At 54.1% G+C, this 20667-nt stretch overlaps 4 protein-coding genes across 4 annotated transcripts; 2 read left to right on the top strand and 2 right to left on the bottom strand.

The window, feature by feature from the left end:
• Positions 1-1578: 1578 nt before the first annotated feature.
• On the top strand, positions 1579-4383 carry B0T26DRAFT_646764 (uncharacterized protein; the record flags this gene model as incomplete). The annotated part of the gene is made up of 2 exons (XM_060437843.1): positions 1579-2950; positions 3017-4383. 2 exons carry the CDS (start codon positions 1579-1581, stop codon positions 4381-4383), a joined length of 2739 nt encoding a protein of 912 aa, XP_060295872.1.
• Positions 4384-6537: 2154 nt separating this feature from the next.
• B0T26DRAFT_646911 (uncharacterized protein) lies at positions 6538-7823 on the top strand (the record flags this gene model as incomplete). The annotated part of the gene is made up of 2 exons (XM_060437858.1): positions 6538-7520; positions 7595-7823. The coding sequence occupies 2 exons, from the start codon at positions 6538-6540 to the stop codon at positions 7821-7823; spliced, it is 1212 nt and encodes a 403-aa protein (XP_060295873.1).
• Positions 7824-8858: 1035 nt separating this feature from the next.
• Positions 8859-13049, bottom strand: B0T26DRAFT_648024 (RNA dependent RNA polymerase-domain-containing protein; the record flags this gene model as incomplete). Its single annotated transcript, XM_060437969.1, has 2 exons — positions 8859-9235; positions 9350-13049. 2 exons carry the CDS (start codon positions 13047-13049, stop codon positions 8859-8861), a joined length of 4077 nt encoding a protein of 1358 aa, XP_060295874.1.
• A 1664-nt stretch (positions 13050-14713) lies between these two features.
• Positions 14714-16852, bottom strand: B0T26DRAFT_646644 (uncharacterized protein; the record flags this gene model as incomplete). The annotated part of the gene is made up of 6 exons (XM_060437829.1): positions 14714-14747; positions 14819-14856; positions 14938-15242; positions 15319-15936; positions 16015-16414; positions 16526-16852. The coding sequence occupies 6 exons, from the start codon at positions 16850-16852 to the stop codon at positions 14714-14716; spliced, it is 1722 nt and encodes a 573-aa protein (XP_060295875.1).
• Between the last annotated feature and the right edge of the window lie 3815 nt (positions 16853-20667).

Below are 20667 nucleotides of genomic sequence, written 5' to 3' on the forward strand. Positions count from 1 at the left end.
GTTTGCTTCCTACTCTTGCGTCTTGCAAAGCCTAATCATCAAACTTTGTCGACGCTCATTTTGATTTTGATTTTTTTCCCCTTCTTTTCGGGATTCGCTTGCGCGGTCTTGACGACATCGCCCGGCCCGTCTCTCACCTCACCCACGTTGGGAAGGCCCCTTCGTTTCGCCTCTTGCCACTTGAGCCTGTTCTGCTAGTTGCACTTAGGTTGTCCTTCTTGCCGTCTAAGGATCCTGGAACCGCCGCGCTGGGCCTGCTTGTGTATATCCAAACAAAGACCCAGATCCTGCCTTACATGCAAACACGCAAGCACACACACGTAGACACAAACACTCATCGCGCGTCTCTTTGCTCGACGTTTCGTACCCGTCTTTCTGTCTATCTTCCTGCGAACGCCTGCAGGCTCTGCTTGATTTTCTCTTGATCATCTACTCTCAAACACCCACCCTGTTGGGTTCCGCTGCGATTTCTGCTCGTCCCGCAAACCTGAAACGCCACCTACCGTTCACGCACCACCGTCGTGTCGTACAAGTACGTGCATGCACGGCATCCCGGCGCGCTGCCATTACCGACTCTGGGGCCTCTGGTTCAGTTTGTGACCCATCGGAGCGACCATCGCTGCCTGCTATTTCGTCCGCGAGACTCGGCCGTCCACCGTTCGGCCAGTCGCGCAAACAGACACGAGGGCGTCGAACGCTCCGGTCTGCAGTGTCGCCCAACACGCACACGCAAGGGACAGAAAAATACACTGGGCGTATCTAAATCGCCCATTAACTACGGCTGTTGGAGTCGTCGTGTCCGGGTCTCGAAACGCCAATTGTACGTGATCTCCTCCGTCCCACCCCTTCCGCGACCCGGCTGTTTAGGGGCTCAGTGTTTGGTCCTGGCCGCGGGTGAAGTCACCCTCCCGCCATTCCCCAGCCCTCCTGGCCTCGGGCCATCCTGAACAGGCAAATCATGCTGGCAAATGGGGATGATCCGTGAACAACTTTGATGCTCCTTTCTTTTGTGTCTCGTGTTGCGCAACCAGATACTTGGGGCTGACCTCTTGTCTTCCAGCCTTCAAACTGCCCGGTCCTTCTGGCTTCGCGCAGTCCAGGCCGCTGGCCAGCCACTTGATCTTATTTTCTTGTTTGTGCTGACCGGGCTCAGGCTACACTCTGGGCTCGTTTCTTGTCTGTTCTGCATCAGTATAGAGTACATTCACTTCTTCGTTTGTCACGGATACATGCACACGTCCGGTTCCACAGCCTTGGATTATAGAGTCCCTCCTCCCTCGTTTGCGCCAGCCAACCGTTCGTTTACACCGATAGACTCGAGAGATTTGTACGGCGGATAGCGACGCAGAGACGACGGCTTACGACTTCGTCACACACCATACCGCCTAGCCGGTCTTTTGGAAACCAATCACTAGTTTCATCGCACCGTGGTGGGATATCGCGCATGCCATCGTGGAATCCCGGAGGAAAGCAGGGCGGATATTTGAAAATCCGGCAAGAGAGAGGGACTGAAGGCAGTTTGGATGTCTGGGGGTTCCGGGAGACTCCAACTCAATGAGCTCTCAAGATGGGAGAAACATGGATCGACCACCACCAGCAGGATCCGTTAGGAGAGCAAGGGAGCGGGCTGCGGCTGGGCTTCCGAGGGAAGATGGTCTACCATCAAGGGCGATGCCTGGCGACGAAGAACCACAGATAGCGCGGCCATCCATGGCACGTCAAACTCCAATGGGACCGACTGCTGGACAATCACGACTCCCGAGACCTCAAGCACCACTGGGAATGCAGACCAGGAATGGGCAAATCGGTGTGGCTATTTCAAAACCGACACAGATTCCCCAGTGGCCGCTGCAAGGCCCCGTGGCGGCCGCTTCTGGCGCAGGTGGTGAGCCATACCGACCTCCCCCTGGAAAATCTCAACCGCCTCAACGACCCCCACGTCCCTCAAGAGTCCCCTCGATTCTTGACAGCTCCAAGATACAGGACCATACTCCCGTCTTTCAATACAGACCTCAGTCCGGAAGGGAATCTGTGGGCATGGAACTGTTATCGGTGCCGGAGACTCCTTCGAGTCTCTCACGGCAATCCACGCTATCCTCCGTTGTGTCAATTCCCGACTTTCCTATTCCGGCGCAGCTCCCCCCCGGCCCTCCACGACGGAGTGTAAATCTCGGTCCCCCGCCATCAGCGAGGCGCGGTGCATCTTCATTCTACTCAAATGCCTCATATGTCTCGCCAATTCCCGAAGAAAGCCCCCGTTCGAGATCCCGCGCCTCATTCGCGTCGAGCGCGGCGATGCCTGAAAGCTGGGGAACACCATCCCCAGGCCCTAGCCCTGATTACCCAGATGCGGACTTTGACGACACAATAGTGGAGGAAGGGCCATCCACCTTCGAGGAAGACGATGCGGAGGATAGCAGGCTTGTAAGAAGTGCGAGTTTGGGCAAGCGAGCAAAAGCTACGCTGGTTGGTGCGACGGCTCCTCGGGGCGTGGATGGGAGTCAACGACCTGGCCTGGCCCCAGTTCAATCCGAGCCCTTTAAGGATGGGACAGGATACTTGGAGAACTCCAGTTCGTCTAGTACGCTTCAGACAACGAGAGGGGTGGCTGGTTCTTCGCTCACGGCGGATGCCATACTCAATGCGTATTCATCCGCAAGTGCAACCGATACGTCCAGCCCTTCGTCGGTTCCAATGCCGTCACCTCAACCTCCCTCGAATGGCCGCCCTTTCAGTCGACTATCGGCAATACGGAGACCGCCGCGTCTAGATTTGGACGCCGTGAAAAAAGCCGAGTCGCGAGGAAGCTTGACCAGCTTGCCAGACTTGATACGCCGTGCAACAAGATTAGCTGCCAGCCTCGAGAAGGGTAGGAGACCAGCCAGCCGAATTGATGACCTTGATGGTTATTCGGGACAAGATGACTACGGGGCTGAGAAAGATGCTTCCTGTAAGTTTTTCCTTGCAACTTTGAGATTTTGGCACAGATTTGTAGGCTAACTTGACACGCAAAAAGACGATGGCGAGAAACACCGTTCTGGTTTTTCAGATATGCTTGCTGCTTTTCCACCTCCTGCTCAGGCAGCTGCGGGCACCAGTCGCCGCAGTTTCCGCGAGAGCATTCGAGACCAAGTTCAGTCTTGGCCTTTACCCTTTAATTCTAATCGCACACCAAACACCTCTCAGGAAGCAATACCGAATTCCAGCTCACGAGGCTCAGGATCCAAAGAAGGGCGCAGATGCTGCGGCCTACCACTCTGGGGTTTCATTGTGGTGATGATTGTGGTCCTGCTCCTCATCGCGGCCGCCGTGGTCATTCCTGTCGAGTTCTTCATTGTCCGCAAGCAAAACGTGGACCGTGGAAGCCAGCAGGCGGCCCTAGATCAATGTCAAGCTCAGCTGGCCTGCTCGAATGGCGGCACCAATGTCGTTAACCAGGGCATTTGTTCTTGCATATGCAAGAATGGATTCACTGGGTTCAATTGCGCAGTCGCAGGCTCAATCGGCTGCAGCTCGATCTCGCTTGCTGGCGGCAACAATCTTGACAACGTCACCGTGGGAGACGCCATTCCCCGCTTAATCCAACAAGCACAAACCAATTTCTCGATTCCTCTCTCCGGCACTGAGATAGTTGCGAAGCTCAATGCAGGTAACATGAGCTGCGCGGCCGAGAACGCACTAGTAACTTTCGACGGTCAAGCGACGCGCGATGGTGCCGCTCTAGCTCAATCACAGGGCGTCGTCAACGCTGTCAATGTGGTCAACGGTGTTGCTATGATTACAATAACCATCATGGTTGGGGAATTTACCACATTTACTGTGAGCCCCGCTACTGCAGACCGGGCCACGTCGGACCAAGCATCACCCCAAGTTGTGGCAACTACTCAGGCTGGCGGTGGAGTGGGTTTCACTACTCTGATTACTGCTCCTGGCACGTTTGCTACAACAATATCCCTCGGAAGGTCCACACGCCCGTACACAACGAGTACCGTAACAACTACGATGCCAATGGCACCCAGTACGCCAAATCCGGCCCCGACAGCCACCTTCAACGTTACGGAAGAGGTTCTTGACTTTGCTCGAGTTGCAGTCCTCTTCATTCTCCAGAAGGAATCGCTTGCAAATGCCGAAACAGCCCAGAACACACTTCAAAAATTCTTCACCTCTTCTACTCCCGGAGCTAGCGTGTCAAGCAGCGCGGTGAGCGTCCAGGTGGCAAGCAATGTGACGGTCGGGAATGGAAACTCGGTCGATCTCGTCAACTTCTTCGTCGACACGGGCGCTACCGCTGGTAAGGTTGGCGGAAGGTCGGCACTCAATGCACGTAGCTTTTCGAGAGCCATGCGATATGGCCGAATCCCGCCCCCCATTCGGCTCGGGTAACGACTACGTATCGTTACCGAGCTGACGATCGAAAATGTGATGACATTCGGAGGCCAAGGCGGTCAAGTGGCTTTGTGTGGTTGTCGTCAGCACCTGCCAAACCTCCTCGGCCCTGTTTCAACCGGCCGTGGCCGGAGACAGAAAATAAACATAAAAAGGGGGGGGGGGGGTTGCACATGGGAGAGTTTTTTGGTGCAACATCTTGCACAAATATTTAGCCAGGAAGTGCTTTTTTTCTTCTTGGACGACATTGTCCGAATATTGCATGCTTCGGGCAGGTGAGAGATTCAGCAACGGCGTCCATGTCCGTAGGGCGGACATTTTATGTAGATACCACCATTGACAAAACTCGCAATATTTAGAGTTAATAACTTGTTTTCTTTTCTTTCTGGTCCTAGAGCTCATGTAAACTTTTGGTTATTTACCTTGAGAGAAGAAGACGTATCCGTAATCTGACTCTGTTTAGGGGCCCTTTGTTCGCAGGCCAATCACACGAGCCACTCTGTCTAAATCGGGCATGATGATGGATGACACTACGGAAAAATTCAACAAAGAGTGGGGCCAGCGACCATTACATGTCCCGCCTCCGCCGCCGCCGCCGCCGCCGCCCATGGTGCCGGCCTTTGTTGTGTCGCAAAACGATTGAGGTCCTGTCTCAGGGCCTTGTTTCGCAACCCGGGGGGGGGCCATCGGCGTTTTTGCTTTTTTGTGTGCGTGTGTGCGTCTGTCTGTGTGTGACTAGATATCCTACTAACAAGGAGGCTCAGTAATTATTTGTCATATTCAGATCAGTGTGGAATGAATGAAGGTGACTTACCTTCGGGAATTGGTCACCCATGTGAGGGAGGGGCGCGCATTCCACGTGCATACATACCTTGCCTACCTGAGTGGTTGTTATTTACTACGTATCTGGTCTCGTTCGTAGAGTGTCACTCATGGACAAGAGAGCACACATAGGCACAGTCCAATCCTTGAATGTTTGTTGGTGCCGGACTGGGAGGCGGAAAGTCTTGGAACCCCTAGCAAAGAAGCCTGGAGGCCTATCTCCCTGTCTCGAATACTACCTGGAGATCCGCATAGCTATTAACTCCGTCGGAAAAAAAAAAAAACTAAACTTCAGGGATTGGACTACTGCTTCACGGGAACATGGAACGGCATGGGCGGGCTCACTCACCATCTCCACAGCTCTGGTGGCCCGTCTCCGCAGAAAAAAGTTAAACGCCGGCCGTGCATAGATAGACCTCGACGGCTTTTATTCAGCGACTCTTTGGGGCAATGTCCCAAAGGGGGTGCAGTGGGAGCGACGGCGGAGGACGAGCAATATACTTGACCAGAAATGGAGAGAAACTGACGATTCCGAGCTTGGAGGATCGGAGACGTGGGGCCATCATCGGCGCATTCGGGCGGGCGGTGGGGGGGAAGGTAGGTTGGGGAATGGCGAGAGACGCTCACGGGTTTTTCCAGGAGATGCACGCGATATTATAACCCGCGAAACCGTAAAATAAACAATTGTAGCTTGTTGAAGAAGAGCCGCATGAGTTGTAGATTGTGCACTCTAGGACATGGATATACAAAGTACACGTGTATTTGCGGGCTCGGTAATACCCCACAGTGCACATCACCAACTGTTTGAAGGGGAATGTGCGTCAGCCAAGCCAGGAATTTCATGCCTCAGGCCGTCAATTACGTCGTTTAGCTTAGCGCCGGAGACGGCCAAGCCCAAGGTGCTTGCTTCCCTGGCGCGAGTCGAGTGTCACGGGAGTCTGGGGGCCTGGCTGGCTGGCTTGAGGGGAAGGGGGCCCTGGCACGCTGTGGCCCTCTCGTTGGAGCAGCTCGTCACTGATGGCCGATGCCACTCGCTGCTAATGGTTTGGGCTCCGGCAGGCCCGGCGTCAAATGGATTATTAACAAAGGGCTGGGCCAACAACATCACCGCACCTGAAATCATCTGAATCACCTGCATCGCCTCACCACGCAACCACGATCCCTCCTCCATTTCCCAAACAAGCCGCATCAAAACCAGAACGACAACCACCGTTCTTCCCGTCGATCTCCTTTTCTGCGCAAGACTGCACAAAACAAGAACCAACGACACGAATTAACGCTCCCCGTACTTACCGACCGAGACAACTACAGCATAGATTGACAGCGACCATGCTGTTTAAACCCCTCGCCATCGCGGCCGCTGGCCTTTTGGCCGCTCCTGCCGTGAACGCATTCCTCCTGCCCCCCGAGCTGACCGAGGCCGACCTCCGCATCGTCGATCCCCGTCCTTTGGATGCGGCGGCGTCTGTCCCCAGCATTCAGGAAAAGCATGTCGTCAAGCTTGAATGCCCGGGGTGTCCTCTCGTATTGGGTCCGCACGTCACGGCCGAGAGCAAGCCGAACCACCTCGAGCTATCCTTCACCGTCGACCACCAGCCCACGCACGACCGCCTTCTCCTAAACGGCTTCGAGCTGTATCCCGTGGCAGACCCCATGCACAACATCCTCGCCGCACCCCAGGTCCTTGACCGGAGGAACAACAAGAAGGCGCGCAAGGATGCCAAGAAGAACAAGGAGGAGGCCCTCGCCAGCCATCACAAGTTCCGGCGCCCCAACCCGAAGCTCATTCGGCCGGCGCTGCCCCTTGGCTTCGGCCTCGAGGTCCATGCTCCCATCAAGGACACGGCCACCGGGCTCGAGCTCATCGCCATCGACCTGGACATCATCGAGATCGGCACCGTCTTCATGGACGGCATCCCCAGCGTCCACGTCAAGCTCATCAAGCAGGCCGACGGCCGGCTCCTGGTCCACAGCATCGAGAAGAGCGACCCCGTGACGTCGCTGAGCTCGGCGCCCTCCGAGTGCGTCACCGTGCTGTGCAGGTGGATGGCTGCCGTCCACGACAAGATCCAGGGCATGAAGGCGTCCAAGCCCAGGCCCTGCCACGGCAACAAGGCTGGAGCCGCCGCCGCCGTCATGCCCGTGCCTGAGGCTGTTGCGCCCGCCGAGCCCGCCGAGCCCGCGCCAGACTTCGAGGCCATGCCGATCCCGCACCATCGCAAGCACAGCTGGGGCCAGTTGTTTAAGAGCATTGCCTCGCACATCCTGCTGCCCGTTCTCATTGGCATCGTCGCTGGCGTGAGCGTGAGCCTGTAAGTTCTCCTCCTTCCTCACTGTATGCCCCGTTTTTCCCAGCACCCTAATTAACCAATTTCTCTTTTCTTAGCGTTGGCATGGTTGTTGGCACATTGATCGTGTCTCTGTGGCGCAGATTCTTCCGCCGCCCGTCGAGCAGCAGCAGCAGCGGCCACCGCCGGCACCATTCTCACCACAGCCACCACCGCGCCTCCCTCAAGGAAGCCGTCATTGCCGAGGAGAAGGCTGGCCTGATGGAGTACCAGGAGAAGCCCTCTCCGTACCAGGACGAGGTTGACCCGATTAAGACGGTTGTCTAAATCACGACACTCACTAAACGAAAGCCGGATGAAAGGGACAGGAGGGCGACTGTCTAACGAATAGTTCGTTATGTGCGTTCGGTGACAATAACAGGCTCTCAAACTAAGTCTCGGCTCCCAAGAAGAAAAAACTCCTACAAGAAAAAAAAGAGGTTTAGCAGGGCAGGCAGCAAATTTTATCGATTTCGTTGTTCACGTCGCTAAATGTCAATCAGGTGAAATCGATCTCGACCGGAGTCTGCAGAATAGGTGAAGGAAGAGAGGAACATTGGAGCTCAGTGGCACGAGAGAAATCTCAAGAGACATCTGTCGAGGGGTCTGCCAAATAACCGGCGTACGTTCTTGTTTCGCTACTATTCCATTTGTATGCGGAAGTGGGAATGGGGGAGACATGTTTGAGAATAAGGGAGGGCGGCGGTAGCAGACACTCATTTTTCACACCTCCCACCCCCCCTCCCCCCTTTCCTTCTTCGGATATCTCCATGTTTTGTAAGTTGGTGGTGGTTTGTTTCCTTACCTGGTAGTTAGTTTTTCCTTTTGTCTCTTTGGTTACTATTGCCGGGTTTTCCGAATTTTCTCTTTTGTATGGGCAAAGCGAAAATACCCCCCCGAGTATCATCATCCATCTCATCATCCATCTATTCATCCACGTTCATTTGAATTGAGTTTTTATTATTATTAAAAACAACTAAATATCGTGAATTGTTTTACCCGTCGTGATGGATGTTTTCTCTGTACCAGCGAGGCGCAGGCTCTGATATCTTCGAGGCACATTCACTCGTGACTGACTGACTGACTGGCATGATGTTCTCCTCAGGTCCGAAAGCAAAGGCAATTATTAGTGTCTAAGCTACCTAACCTAGGTAGCATCTTAGACGTGCCGTGTTATTATTCGCTAGAAAGCTCGCCTTAAGGATTACCTGAAAGCCCTCAGTAATAAAAGCTCCTAGCTGTAGCCCCGCTGTAGGGCCCCCCTGTCTCAAAGTCTACCTCCCAAGCTTTCCCGTTTACATGACTCCCTACACAAGATCCGCATTACATCGTAATGAGATTTTCCTCCTCCTCCTGCTCGCTCGCCACGCCGCCACCAAGCATCTCGCTACCGCTCTCATTGCCGGCGCCGGTGCCGGTGCCGGTACCGGTGTCCGTGCCAGTCTCATAGCCCGTCTCATTGCCGGTGTCGTTGCCCGCATCGCGGCCGGCATTGTTGCCAGTGTCGTCGGTGATCTCGTTCTCGTTCTCGACGTCAACGTCAACGTCAACGCCATTATCCTCTTCGACGCCGCCAATATCCCCATCCTCGTCGTCACCGTATTCGTCGTCGTCGTGACGAAACAGGTGAAGAATCTCGCCTCGGTGGATGACGTGTCCATCGCTGGTGATCGTGTAGTCCATGAGCGCCCGGTCGGGCTCTGCATCGGTGCCGATGATCTCGCTGACTTCTTCATGATGCTTCAGTCGAGTCGGCGGATCCGTGCCTTCGCCAATGTCGATGCCATTGTCAAGGCCAAGATCAATGATTTGACTTGCGTGCCCACGATGCTTCTGCTTGCCCGGGGCGCCAGGGTTGTGGCCACCAAGAGTAGCAGCCGGCGAAAATCTGGGAGCCTCGGTTGTGCCCGTGGCAATGCGTCCCAAGACGGCGTCAAAGATCCAGGGAAAGCTGATCAACGGCATGGACCTGGCGTTGATGCGCCGCACCCCAAGGGTTCCGTCAGGACGAACATGGGTTTGGCGGGCCTCGTAAAGGGCGATACGCACCTCTTCCGACGTGACCTGGTACATGGCAGCAGCAAAGGGTCCCAGAACCTCAAACTCACGAGATCCAACTTCCGTGATGCACATGTCGCGGAATGCCTGTTTGAGGCTGGCCGACTCGGCGCGAACTTTTTCCTGCAACTTGTAGTCGGAGCCCAAGCCGCTAGGCTTAGTGAAGATGAAGGTAGTCCAGATCTCAAACTCAGTCTTGACCTCCAGCTGGCCCATCACTCTGCGCAAGGCAACATCATACTGGCTCTTGATTCGTCGTGCCTTTTTCAGTAGCTCGTTGTCGAGGCGGTACTTTTTGAGGATTCGGCTGTCAAATGGTAATTTGTAGCATTCCTTCGAGTCAAACGCCTCCTTCCTTACCATGTCGTACAGCTGGCCCAAAGTCTGACCCGAGTGGTATCTTCTCTTAGTATTCTTCTCCATAAAGTGAGGCCATTTCGGGGGCTCGAGGCTTCTGCTCCATACAGCAGCAACCCCCGTCTTCACGTAGTCAACCGCCTGTGAGTGTAGTTCGGCGAGTTTCAGACATCGGTGGCTCTTGGGGCCCTTGTCTTCGTAGTCTGACATGGCTAGGTGAGCATGAGCAATCAACCCCAAGTTATTGTTCTTCATATAAAGAACGAAGAAGGCCATGAGGCTTTCGGTGGTTGGGATTTCCTTTTCTTCCACTGGCGGGGGTGGAGAAAAGTCCATAGGGGGGTGGTCCCATTGGGACGGGGGAATGAGCTTCTCGTCCCAGATGACAAAGAAATCGTCTCCGTCCAGGTCTCCTCCAGAACACATGCTAGGAATATCTCTATCTCCCACCAGAGGGAACACAATAGCGTCTCTGATATGTCGAAGTGCGGGCACATCAACTGCTTCCACGACCCGAATATCGCCGGGATGGAGCGAGGGGTTGCGGCCAACGATGCACAGACCGGTAATGATCTTGTAGGCATTCCGCTCGTCTGGGTTTGGGACCTGGATAAAAATCTGCGGCAGCTGGTTCTGTTCGGGTTTTCCTTGGCCTTCGAGTAGCTTCGAGTGGCCCCTCAGGGTTCCAGTCTCGTCTACGCAGCCCAGAACGAAGGCACCCTTCTCAACGATGAGCTTCGCCTTCTCTTTGAGGGCCTTGATCGACCAGGACCTCCATAGCTGCAAGACTGTCTCGCAGAATGGATCGCGGCTCTCCATGAAGCCGTTGAGCACCATGCTCGCAATGACGGGTGTCGTCTGGCTCTCATCTATGTACCGAGTGAGCAGCTCTACAGCCTTCAACTTGTTCTTGATAGCCATGTCGTAGTTGGTAAGCTGCTCTTTCATCATGTCGACAAAGACCTGATCAGGGACTCCCAGGCAGGACAGAATCATGATGATTTGTCGGTTAAGGGTTGCATTGGAGAATTGAGAGCACTTGACGACCTCCAGTCCGTTGAATTCGGCAAAGAACTTCTCCTGAGACTTACGAATGTGAACTTCGGTACCCTTGACATCCGGCCAGACCACCAAAACGCCTTTGCAGCCGCCCATGCGAAACTGGTAGGCCGAGGGAGCCGGGCTGATGATGTCCCAGTCTTCGGCCACGAACCGGGCAAGCAGACCTGATATCTTGCCTACACCGTCCGTGAAGCAGTACTTTCCCTTCTGCACGTCAGGGATCTTGACTATACGGGGAGCTGATATTCCAGGCACGCGCCGAGTCGTTGAAAAGCACTGCCCGATTCTGGCAGCATGCTTGGCGACCACGGTAATGTGGCTGAATCGCCCCATCCACTTGAGCATCTTTCCGCAGGTTATGACATTTTCGGGGTCTCCTTCGGGCTCACAGAAGAAGAATGCTCCATTTTCTCTCAACTGCGAGTTGCCGAATGCGAGAAACCTCCAGTACCATTGCCCCATTTTGATGCCGAACTTGAGAACCCGGTGTACGCGCCTGTACAGCGAGTCATCCCTGACTCCCGTGCATCCGTGGATGCGGCCCTTCAGTTTCTCGTCGGTAAACTGAACGCGCATGAAGTTGTCCCGAACATGCTTGTACTGACGAACCACGCGGTTAGTAGTCTCAACTGTGGGGGTGTTGAAGTATATTCTGGTTGGCGTGATGACTGCCTTTCTGACCAGCTCACAGTGATCCGGTAAGTTCATCGTGGATGGATAGTAAGTCATGGCGGCGTTGTCGTCGAACAGATCCATGGGGTTATAGATTTTGTTCCCCCGATCAGCAGCATACTCGAGGACCAGGCGGGCTCGGTCTGGAGTCAAGCTCTCAGGGCTCGAGAGCTCAATAAGCTTCTCAACGAACTCATGGCCAACGTCATACTCGCTTAGGATTCCCTGGGAGATGCAAACCTCCAGCTGGTATCGCACATCAAAACGTAGTTGGTTGTGTGAAGTTGAACCGAGGAGAGCGAGATCGTCATTTGAAGACGTGCTAGAATCTTTCGGCCGCACGGTGATTGGCTTGCCCAGGACCTTCCAGAGTTGCGGTTTCTGCTCTGGGATAACGTTGAAGGAGACAATGGGTGTTGTCTTGATGTTCCAGTCTTGTAGCTTTGTCTCAGCAGTAGACCATAGGGCGGCAGTGTGTAGGTCCATGTCGATCCAGTAGCTTGTCCAACGACCTGTGTCGATAAGCTGATAGTCTTCATCGAGCGAAACTATGTCATTCTGGTCACATAGATGTTTCCTATTGATCTCTGTGACCCTCTCCCACAGTTCATTGTCGTCCCAGAACAGCCGATCTTTGGAAAAGGTCCTGGCAGCACCTAAACGAGACCTCTTTCTCCAGAAAGTGGGAGGGTCGCTAACAGTTATAACCAAGCCCTGAGTCTCTTGAGAGGCAGTCAGGCGGTAGATGTCTTTGATGGTGTTGAAAGTGATCTTCATGCGGAATTGGTGCAAACTAAGCGGGAAGCCCTCATAGGTCATCTTCCAATCAACCGGAAAGGCCACGACGAGCATCTTGTGCTTGAAATCGATACTGAGTTTGAAATCGAACTCAGGAATAGGGTGGATTGCTTTCTTGGGCATGAATGTTTCCGGCCGAGTCGATACACCGAATCGGAGACTCAAAGGCGACAAGACGATAGTCGCAGGGCAGGGATTACCAAGGGGCGTCCGAATTGTCACTTCTCCCTCCTGCTGCCTTGGAAACTCGACCGAGACAACTGCTATGCGCCCCTGGACCTGAAGAGTACAACGGCCATTTCGAATGAAGCTGAGGTCGGATGGCGGGGGCTCAAACCGCACCCGAGCTGTCCGGTCGGCATTCCTTCGACTGTCATCCATACCAATATACACGACCGTGCTGTAGGTTGAGAAGAATTGGTAGATGTCGTACGGTGTTGCCCCGGAAGGCACACCTCTGATTATCATCTGTGCATTTCGCTGGCGAGCCCAGCCCGGAGGGATAACAGTTGGCTGGGCAACGGGGGGTTGGCGGAGAGGCCGGAATTGACGTTCCCCCGAGGACATTGTGCTATTGCCAGCACGGACTACAGACGTCCCTGAAACTGGCCCAATGTAGGGGAAGCCATGACGAGAAGGGAGGACTTGTTGAGCGGGGGCTGTGCTGCTCCTTGGGACGGCGGGAGGTGGTGCTCCAACTTCGCCCTCCGCTCTGGGTGCCTTCGAGGGCCGTTCCCCGGGGAACTGATCGGCCATTGTGATGCGGGCAGGAGCCTCGACAGATCAAAGGTGTCAGCCCCGAGGCTACCTTGGATCCGTTCGGGTATGAGAAACTGAGGTAATGACTGCCGGTCATGCGAGGTGAGTTTTGGCGCTTTCCACATGCATGTATGTGCGAGGTTTTAGAGGAGCTCGGAGGCTCGTGGGAGTTTTGAGAAGGGGGGAGTGATAAAAATGACCTGAGGTGTGGGTCCTTTTATCGGACGACAGACTACATCTAACACTCGAGAGCAATATGCCCTTCGGTTCGACAAGGGCTGAGCGGGGGAGGGTGAAGGGACGGAATATTGTCGCTGCTCGTAATACTAAAGATCTAGAAGGAGCGCGCTCGTCTTGGCTGGAGAGGATGTGAGAAAATGAGATCTCGAATAGGTCTCAACCAAAGCAAGCAAAAAGAGAATTGAGGGAGCAGCCAGCACCGCAGTTCGTTTCTCAGCCCCGAACTCGATAACTTACGTGCACGCCTGTCTCTCCGAGCTAGCGTGGTAGGGTGAAGAGCGAAAGGCGAGAAAAGAAGCTCGGCCCGCAAATGGAACTTGGGGGAAGCGGAAGGGGAAGAGACCTAAAGCCAGAGGTAATTTCCCGACTGCTCAGATGAGATAAGTGAGTAGGTGATGAAATAGATACAATAGGGTAGGGTGAAGAATTAGGTCAGGTATGGAGGTGAGGTGAGGTGGTTTCGATCCCGTACTTGCCTTGCTCACTTCGGCGGTTTGCCGTGGCGGTGTGCTCTTGCTAGACACTCGCTCCTTCCCTCCAGAGTAGGTACCTATGGTATATCTCCTAGACACAAAAAGAGATTACCCATCTCGCATCCTCGGGCGACGAGTTCAAAGACTGAATGTGTGGACATTCATAATATTATTATAACGGCGCCGGGGGAGGGGTGGGGGGGACGTGTTGGGCACAATTGGATTCATCTGACCGGGGCAAGGCTGGGGATTGGATGACATGTCAGACAAGAGAGAGACTCCACGCCTAGTTTGTCTAGATACGTACGTACCTGGATGCGGCAGCCACTGAGAGAGAGGTCTTTTCGGATAGGGGCGTCGTGAAATCGTTTGCATTCGGGTCTCGTCTAAAACGTAGGATGCGAGAGGTCCACAACTTTTCCCAGGTCCCCTGATAATCAAAATGCAGCTTTCCGGTAATGTCCCTCTAGTGGGGAAGCAGATGCGCAAAAATCCCAGTCTCTAAACAATCGATGCAGAAAGAACAAACGCACAACCAATCCACGCTCAAACCTACTTTGCCTAGGGTTCAGTGACAGGCCCAGCCTACAAACACGGGCAAAAAATGTTCTGAACTTCAACCGTCTCCCAATGCAAAATACGCCTCATACACGTAATCGTTATCATGAGCCATGCTCCAAAGGTGGCGGTTGCCCACTCCCAATGTATAGAATGCCAGATGCTCAGAGTGTTCACTGAGGAGAACCCTGCCTGTTGCCTCTAAGCCCTTCGGTCGAAAATCTTCCCTGGGTTCCTAGACGGTTTGTTAGCCAGCGCTCAGAGAACGAGGAAACAGGCGGAGGAGGCGTAAAGTTGGCAACAAACATTATCCAATGCGGGTCGAGTGCAGCCTTGATAGCCCTCTATACAGGTCAGTATCTGATCCAACGCGGTCCATCATGCTTTGCGCAGGACGGTTGAGAGGGATTCGGGAGTTGACTAACCATCACCCCAAGAGTGTCGGGGCCAACTTCCCAGAGCAAAGACTCCTTCTTGCCCCATCCGATCGAATGCTCGCCAGTGCAGGTACCTTCCATCTCCAGGGCCCTCTTCACCATGTTCTTCACACAGACTTCGACCTTGTCGCTTTCGGTTTTGTTGCGTCGATCATAGATGATACTCTCGTGAAAGTTCCCGTCACCAACGTGGCCCAAGATGCTAGCAAACAAGCCGAGATCGTCCATCTCTTTTTTGCTGATCTCGATGATATCCGCAAGCCTGCTGAACGGAACTGCTACGTCAGTGCTCCCTAGTAGATGTTAGCTTTGCCCCCTTTGTCCGGGCTCCGGATGAGCTTCCAAGTCTCTGGCCAAATAGACACTTACAGACTTCCTCGCCCTCTTTGCGCAGGGCGAGCATAGACCACAGCGACTCCTTTCGAGCCGACCACAGCAATTTCTGCTCTCTGGCGTCCTTGGCAAACTCAAAGTTGCCGCCCTTGTTCCATTTGGTGATCTTTTGCACCTGGTTGATGTTATCTTTCACACCAGCCTTGGTCCCCGAGAACTTGAAAAATAGGGTCGGGAGTTCTTTCCAAACCCGGGGAGAAGTCGCGCCACCCATGTTGACAACTTTCATCTGCACCTCGTCCATGATTTCCATTGCTGCCACCGGGATGCCGGTTTGCATGACTTCGGCAGCCGCGGACGCCGCATCGCGAATCGAGGGGAAAGTGACGACGGCGACCGAGAATTCCTCAGGGACAACGGCAAGCTTGAGTGTTGCTTCTGTCACCAATCCCAAGGTCCCTTCGGAGCCGACAAACAATCCATTGAGGTTGTATCCCGCCGACGATTTACGGGGACGCCGTCTAGTCTTAATCACGGTTCCGTCGGCCAGAACCACTGTCAGGTTAATGACCCAGTCCTTCATCGTGCCGTATTTGACAGCATTGGTGCCGGAGCAATTGGTACCAATCATGCCGCCGATTTTGGCACTCGGGCCTGGAAAAGTCAGTTACTATGTCTGTCGTCGGAGCTTCACGCGAACGTGCGATCCTTCCGCCATCAAAAGTCACGTACCAGGGTCTATGGGGAAGAAGAGCCCACTTCCCTGCTTAGACAACTGTTCGTTCAAGTCCTGCCATCCAATGCTGGGCTGCACGACAACGTCCATGTCGTCTTTGTTGAACTTGATGATCTTATCCATGTAGGCAAAATCGACGCTGATGCCTCCATAAGGCGCAGAGAAATTTCCCTCCAGACTCGAGCCCCCGGAATAGGGGATGATTGGTATGCGATGCTTATAGCAAATGCGGGCAATAGTTGAGACCTGCTCCGTTGAGCGCGGGTATGCCACCGCAACTGGCAACCCCTCGGGGTTGCTCGACGACCACTCCGAATAGCCATGCGCGTGCAAGTCATCGGGGTCCGTTGAAATAATGTCCTCGCTTCCAAATTCATCGCGGATCTCAGCCAGCGCCTAAAGCACGCCGCCAAATAAGGGACATAGTTAGCAACTGCTGAGCGCACAAACAAGAGGCGGGTCTAGTTCTACTAAAGGAGTTGCCAAAAGGGTGGCTGTTCTACATACCAGTTCCATCTCTCGCAAGTTTGCGTATCGGGGCTCGGGAAATACGCTATCTAGCAGCACGGTGCCAGGAAACCCCCGGTGACGAAGCTCGGATACGCCCCATCCAAACATGCCGGCAGCGGTGGCAACACCCAAAACGCCCGAGAACGACCATGCCGAAGCAATCCGGGGGCTATGCCCCTTTCCGGCAACGGTGCGCCGAACTACCGAGGTGGTGAAGCTTTGGCGGCCGGCAGCGCATAACCCGGTGCGGGTGGCGCCGGCGGCAAGAGATCTGCTGAGGGGCTTGGCCGCGCTCGCAGCCCTCGCAAATTGGTTTGCAGACATGCCGGGACTTGCTCTCTGCAGCACCTGGTGCTCCTCCGTGAATCGGCGGGTGAGATTGCAACACTAGGCGCGGATTGGATTGGCTCTCGTCTCCTTTGCTTGTGATGACCTGGAAATGCTGTTTGCAACCAAACGACTCTTTTTCCTGTCTCTCACTTTACTAAATAAAACAGAGGTTTCTGTCCACTAGCTTCTTCAAGTCTCCTGATCTAACAAGAGGTGGACGTTCCAACGCAGGCTCGGAGAATAACTGATACCCTAGAGCTATTTGCTCGATCAGCCTCTGACTAGTCTAGCGGAATCACTTGCTTGGATCCGATGATACCCACTCTCCACTTATTCGAACTTGACCAACGCACCCGGGGATGGTGTCACCGACGTGGCAAGGGCGCGCACACAATCGATAAGATTTGATGGTTCCAACCCGTGATGGCGTTGACGAAGAGGGGGTCTTGGGAGAGAGGAGAGATGGCAGGAGTGTACCGTTCAAGTTAAGACGACAATGTGTGACTGAAGGGTGCGTATGACGAGACCATAGTGGGCGATACGAATTCCGCGGCCACTATCTTCTGGTGAGACGATAATGCGAGTGGGCGATGCCCGGAAGCCGTGTTGTTTGGTAGGGTATCGCCTCTTATTAATGAATGAATGCCGCTTCCACATCCGGTGCCAGATGCAGCACAGGTGGAGCAGTACCTGGGTCCAATCAAGCCCGGGCTAAACTAGGCTATGTCCAGCAGCGAAGGGGCTTGACGTGGTGAGGGTCAGGTCTCAAGGGGGGCGGTTGTGATTGTGACAGGTGGATCGAATCACGGGATAGCAGCAACAAGCAGGAACGGTGCGAGAGGTGCTGCTGAGTGGCAAGATAACCGGGCAGCAGCGTGGGCGGGCACACACACGTAGAGTAGCGCATGGCGAGGCCATCGAGAAGAGAAGGCAATATGTGTATAAGTATGTATAGGCAGCCATGGCAAGGTAGTCTCCGTTGGACGGCAGGCCAAGGTAAAGAAAGGTAGGTATGTACGGTACTCTCTGTCCCACAGGCCAAGAGAGGACGGACAATGACGGGAGGTCAGCCAGCCATGACGCCCCCAAGCCCGTTGGACATAGAAGCCAACCCTCCACTCCATGCCCGTTGACGACGGGAGAGGGAGAAAAAGGACGGCCGAGGCCACATCAGGGACAGGGTTTAGCACGGCTGCTGGGAAGAAAGGTATGTACAGACGCACATATAATCTGCTGCAACCGTGCACACGGTGCAGCGTAGCAACCAAGAGAGAACCGGCCCAGGGAAATGGGATGGCGGCTCGAGGGCGGGAGGGCAACGGAGGGTGTGGGAAGCGCAACGAACGAGACGAAAGAACAGAAGGGTCCGTCAGGCAGGCAGGGATAGACCCCGTGGAGGGCCACCCGCGACTTCTAGGCTGTCTTGCCCTGTATGCGCAGACATATTCCGTATGTACCTCTCTATACGAATATGTACAGATGTATGTACTGTACATACAGGACGCGGGCACCTGTCTGAGAGCAGCGTTGCACGCCAATGTCAATGCCAACGTCAACGTCCAGTGCCCGCTAACTTAGGTATCGGGCTACTGAGGGTCGCGGGGTTGTCTCGAAGACTGTCCACACGGTAGTGGGGTGCGGGTTGTCGCCGGCTTGGCTGCGAGAATACCTCAGAGGCGTGCGTACATATGCGGAACGGAAGGAAAAATGAAAGCGGAAGAGGGAACCTAGGTTAGGTAGGTTGGGGCGGATCAAAGCTCGACGGCTAGAAAAATTTCTCGTGCTTCTGTCATCAGCAGGTACCATGCACGTTGCAGATCCAGCCAGCGTCCAAAAAGTTGTCTGTGCAAAAGTACATACGGGTACGTCAACTGAATGGCGCCTTCCCTCGAAACAGAGGGATGCTGTTGCTGCACAAGATCGCTTCCAGCCCCGTTTTGGTGCCTGTCCGTCAAGGTACATACGGTACCACCGATCCGCATGTATTCAATGGCCACCTGGGCTCAGAATAAAATCCCGTTCCCATCACCTATTGCACAGACCTAACCTAGGTAGGTACATACAGGGAGAGCTGAGCAGTCGGGCCGGCTGAGAATGTCCGGAGTTTTCTTCTTTCTTTCTAGAAAAGCCATAGAAGGCGCAATCCGGGTACATACAGCACGTGTACTTAGTAGATGGCCAAAAATGTTACCCAAGGTCAGATACGGATACTTGCAACAGCAACTCTCCCCGCCCCGCGTCTCGCTGCAGTCTCGTCAAACACGGGGAGGGAGCTAGGTAATTAGATCAAAGGTTGAGGCGACTATTGCCGGAGCTACTTAAGGATGCAAATGTCAAGTACGCTGCAGGCTCCTGTTTGTGTCACCTCTGGATACCCGGTTAGGCGTCAAGAAGTGCGGTTATCGTGCGGTGTATGGACTTATTCTTATTATTTCGATCTCTGTTTCTCGGTCACGAGGTTCGCTGTGGGTTGTAGAAACGAACGGCGCTGCTGTCCCTATAGAACTTCCTAATTGTAACCAATCCATATCATATACTGTCCATTTTATACATCGTTGCGTTCCAGATCGATTAGGCAAGATGAAGATGGCGTGCGGAGACCAGGTTCATGGCTGTTCAAGGGATAACGTTGCCCGTAACTGGTGGGGTAAGCCATCGTGTGTATGGATTCCTAGACATCACAAGCGTACGAGTTATTATTCTCTTGAGTTGGCTTGGTCCTCATTCAGTCCCAGAGCAATTATACCTACCTTAGGAGCTGCTGGCGCACCGATCTCTTGTGGAAAACTAGGCACATGCCTTTTTCCCTGGAATTTGAACTATCCAAGCTGCTGTGCTACTCTACCCCTGTCGATAGCTGCTCCAGCCAGTCCTCTTTTCCGGCTCGGCCGCCTTACGCGATCGACGACGGCGAGGAGGTACGGAGTATCTAAGGTAAGGTATGCACATTGGATAACTATACTGCGTAGACAGTTTTAGAGACGACTGCGGTCCGGTTCGTGCTAAATCGGGCGGTTCAAAGAATAAAACAAGCACCCCCACCAAAAAATGGAGAGAATGTTAGTCCAAACAACAGTTCTCAGCCCATTAATGACTCCACTTGGACTTGGAATTGTCGATCGTTGCAACGGCTCGCGGTAGATTCTTCAATTCGAGATACAACTACACCTAGGGTGGGCTAGGGGAAGTGTTAGAGGTGTTAGAGGCGACGGGAGGCTCCATTGTCATGCTGGTGTCGCGAGATGCGGAATAGTTGGGATGCAAATTAATTTTCTGGAGGGTCATGGGAACAGAATCAGTGTTGAATCGGAACCCCAGGATCAAGACTGAGCTGCAGTAGGCGAGCGCGATGTCATCCTCGAGTAACACGGTCATGGATACCTTCCATTCCTTCCCCAGACCGCTTCGGAGCGTGGGGAACGCTGTGTGTGGCATGGGCCCCACGTCGTACATGTCCTCCTGTGCGGTACCTTGGAGTTGGGGCCTACTTGCTTTATGTCTGTTCGCCCAAGGCGGCGACGAGATCAACATCTCTGACGGGTAGTCGCCTGCTCTAGCGGGCGGGTCGATGCTCTCAGGCAGCGGATTGATGCTGTGCAACACGCGAGAGAATTGGCGACAGGGGAAGAAGCAAAGGGGGTTTTCTTGCCCTACCCCAGGTCCAATGGATCGGTGTCTTGACCAGCGCCAAGCAAGAACCCTGGCGGATTTGTCCCCCCATATTGGTATTTCCGGCTTCCTAGAGTTAGTTTCCAAAAAGACTCAAGGCAAATTTGATCAGGAGATTCAATCTGGGGATCTCTCGACTC

The sequence above is a fragment of the Lasiosphaeria miniovina genome (genome assembly GCF_030549165.1).
Source record: "Lasiosphaeria miniovina strain SMH2392-1A chromosome Unknown B0T26scaffold_4, whole genome shotgun sequence".
In the NCBI taxonomy this organism is placed as follows: Eukaryota; Fungi; Ascomycota; class Sordariomycetes; order Sordariales; family Lasiosphaeriaceae; genus Lasiosphaeria; species Lasiosphaeria miniovina.